At 30.7% G+C, this 1,873-nt stretch overlaps 1 protein-coding gene across 1 annotated transcript in view; it reads left to right on the top strand.

The window, feature by feature from the left end:
• LOC111398103 (AP-1 complex subunit sigma-2-like) overlaps positions 1-761 on the top strand; it is an 8,170-nt gene extending 7,409 nt beyond the window's left edge. Inside the window, exon 7 of the mRNA XM_023025057.1 lies at positions 653-761. Coding sequence (XP_022880825.1) covers positions 653-761 — 109 coding nt within the window. The remainder of the gene's footprint in view (positions 1-652) is intronic.
• Positions 762-1,873: the final 1,112 nt, after the last annotated feature.

Here is a 1,873-nt window from a genome sequence, read left to right as displayed (position 1 = left end):
CCCTTTTTTTTTTTTTTTTTTTTCAAAAACTCAATTTTTTTAAAATTTATTTACAACCATACATTTTCTCATAAAATAATTTTACCTTTAAATAGAAATTTTCTCTTTATCTTTTAACCATATATTCTTTAAAAAATAAATATTTCAAAACGCATTTTCCTATAAAAATGAGGCTCAAATAGGCGCTCAGATTATTTCAGTAAATTCCCCTCCTGAAATTATGTCATCTCGATCCTGCCCACCCCTTTCATCTCCCATGCATTCTCAAATTAGTCCAACTCATGTTAAAGATGTGGTTTTGTTGGAATTTTGTATTGAAAATTGATTGTGACCAATTTTACATGATTATTTAAGTGAAATTCTTAATTTGGTGAATGAGAAATTAAACTAATGTAAGCCGCTTTATACTTGAAATTTTTGAAAATTTGTATAGAATATTGAGAAATATTCTAGAAAGAGATGGATGAAAAGTTGTGTCTTTTCATAGGAATCCAATAATTATGAATTCCAAGACATGTCTCTTGGTGTGGGTGTATCTTTTGACATACCTATCCAACTATTATATATTGGCCAAATATGTTTGGATTTTATAATTTAAAAAGAATTCAAGAAATTCAATTCATAATTTCATATCATTCCATTCCATGCTTAGATGGTTTTGCATAAAACTCTTGCATCAAAGTCACGGTTATGGTAGAGAAGAAACTCCATTGCAGTTATTTGGTCTAAGCCATTTGGAGTGTTTATATGGCTCGATGTAGTAGTTGTTTTCTCGGGAGATGATTGTCAGAAAATTGTTAGCACCGATGCAGGGTAAATTCATCTTAAGGACAAAGTGTCCAACACTTACCTCGGTCAATCGCGTCACTTGCATCTCTCCTTGATTCTTTATGATTTGTTCTTTCGTATTTGATTTCAAAAAATTAATAACATTATTTTGATTTCATATAGGTTTGAAATAAAGAATAGAAATGATTGAATTTGTCGTTTCATCTTCCCAAATCGATTTCGATAAGACGAAACTGCGTTTCGATTTCGTAAACATAGATTGTATGTTTTGTGAATATAATATGCACAATATCAGTGTAATTTTTCAACAAGCTTAACCTTGCACAGTTTGACCCTATAAAATCTTAAAAAGACTCCAAATGAATAAAAAAAGATTAAACCCCGTTTGGTTCTAATTTTTTACCCTAAAAAGTCATTTTTTTATCGTTACTTCCCTAAATCAACCATTATTTTTGACTTCTTTACTCACAGGTGGTACTTACTTTTTTCTCTAACAGTCAAAAAATCAATTCTCATAATCACTACTGAACAGACCCTAACTTCTTGTTGGATTTTTGTTATTTTTAAAATATTTTTTTTTCATCTTTTTAATTATACAAATTCAAAATTTTTTCTTATTTTTAATAATACATTTTTCATCAATTTATTATTCTAAAATACATTCCTAAATTATAATGGGATTCAGACAGACACTAACGTACATTTGATTGTCAATATTTTTCATGAAAAATGTGTTTTTCCACTTAAATTTCTGCTTTTGTGCTGTTTGACTGACATATTTTTCCATGAAAATATTTTCCTCCTCAAAATCAAGAAAAATATTTTCTTTATGGGAGTAGAATTTTATTTTTAGAAATTCACTATCTATTTTTCTCTCTCATCTACCTAGTGATGGCAATGGGTCTAGCCGAGCCGGCTCGACTCTTTTACCCACGAGCTCGGCTCGGGCTCGTGGCTCGTGAAAGACGATCGAGCTTGTGAGACCACGACCTCGTGGGTAGAGCCGAGCCCGCTAGCCGCTCGCGAGCTCGTGATTTTTTTAATTCTTTTTTTTATGGTAAATTTGCACATTTTTTACTTTCTT

The sequence above is a fragment of the Olea europaea genome, chromosome 7 (genome assembly GCF_002742605.1).
Source record: "Olea europaea var. sylvestris chromosome 7, O_europaea_v1, whole genome shotgun sequence".
Classification (NCBI taxonomy): domain Eukaryota; kingdom Viridiplantae; phylum Streptophyta; class Magnoliopsida; order Lamiales; family Oleaceae; genus Olea; species Olea europaea.
The sequence above is the reverse complement of the archived record's forward strand: the minus strand, read 5'-3'. Positions and strand labels throughout refer to the sequence as shown.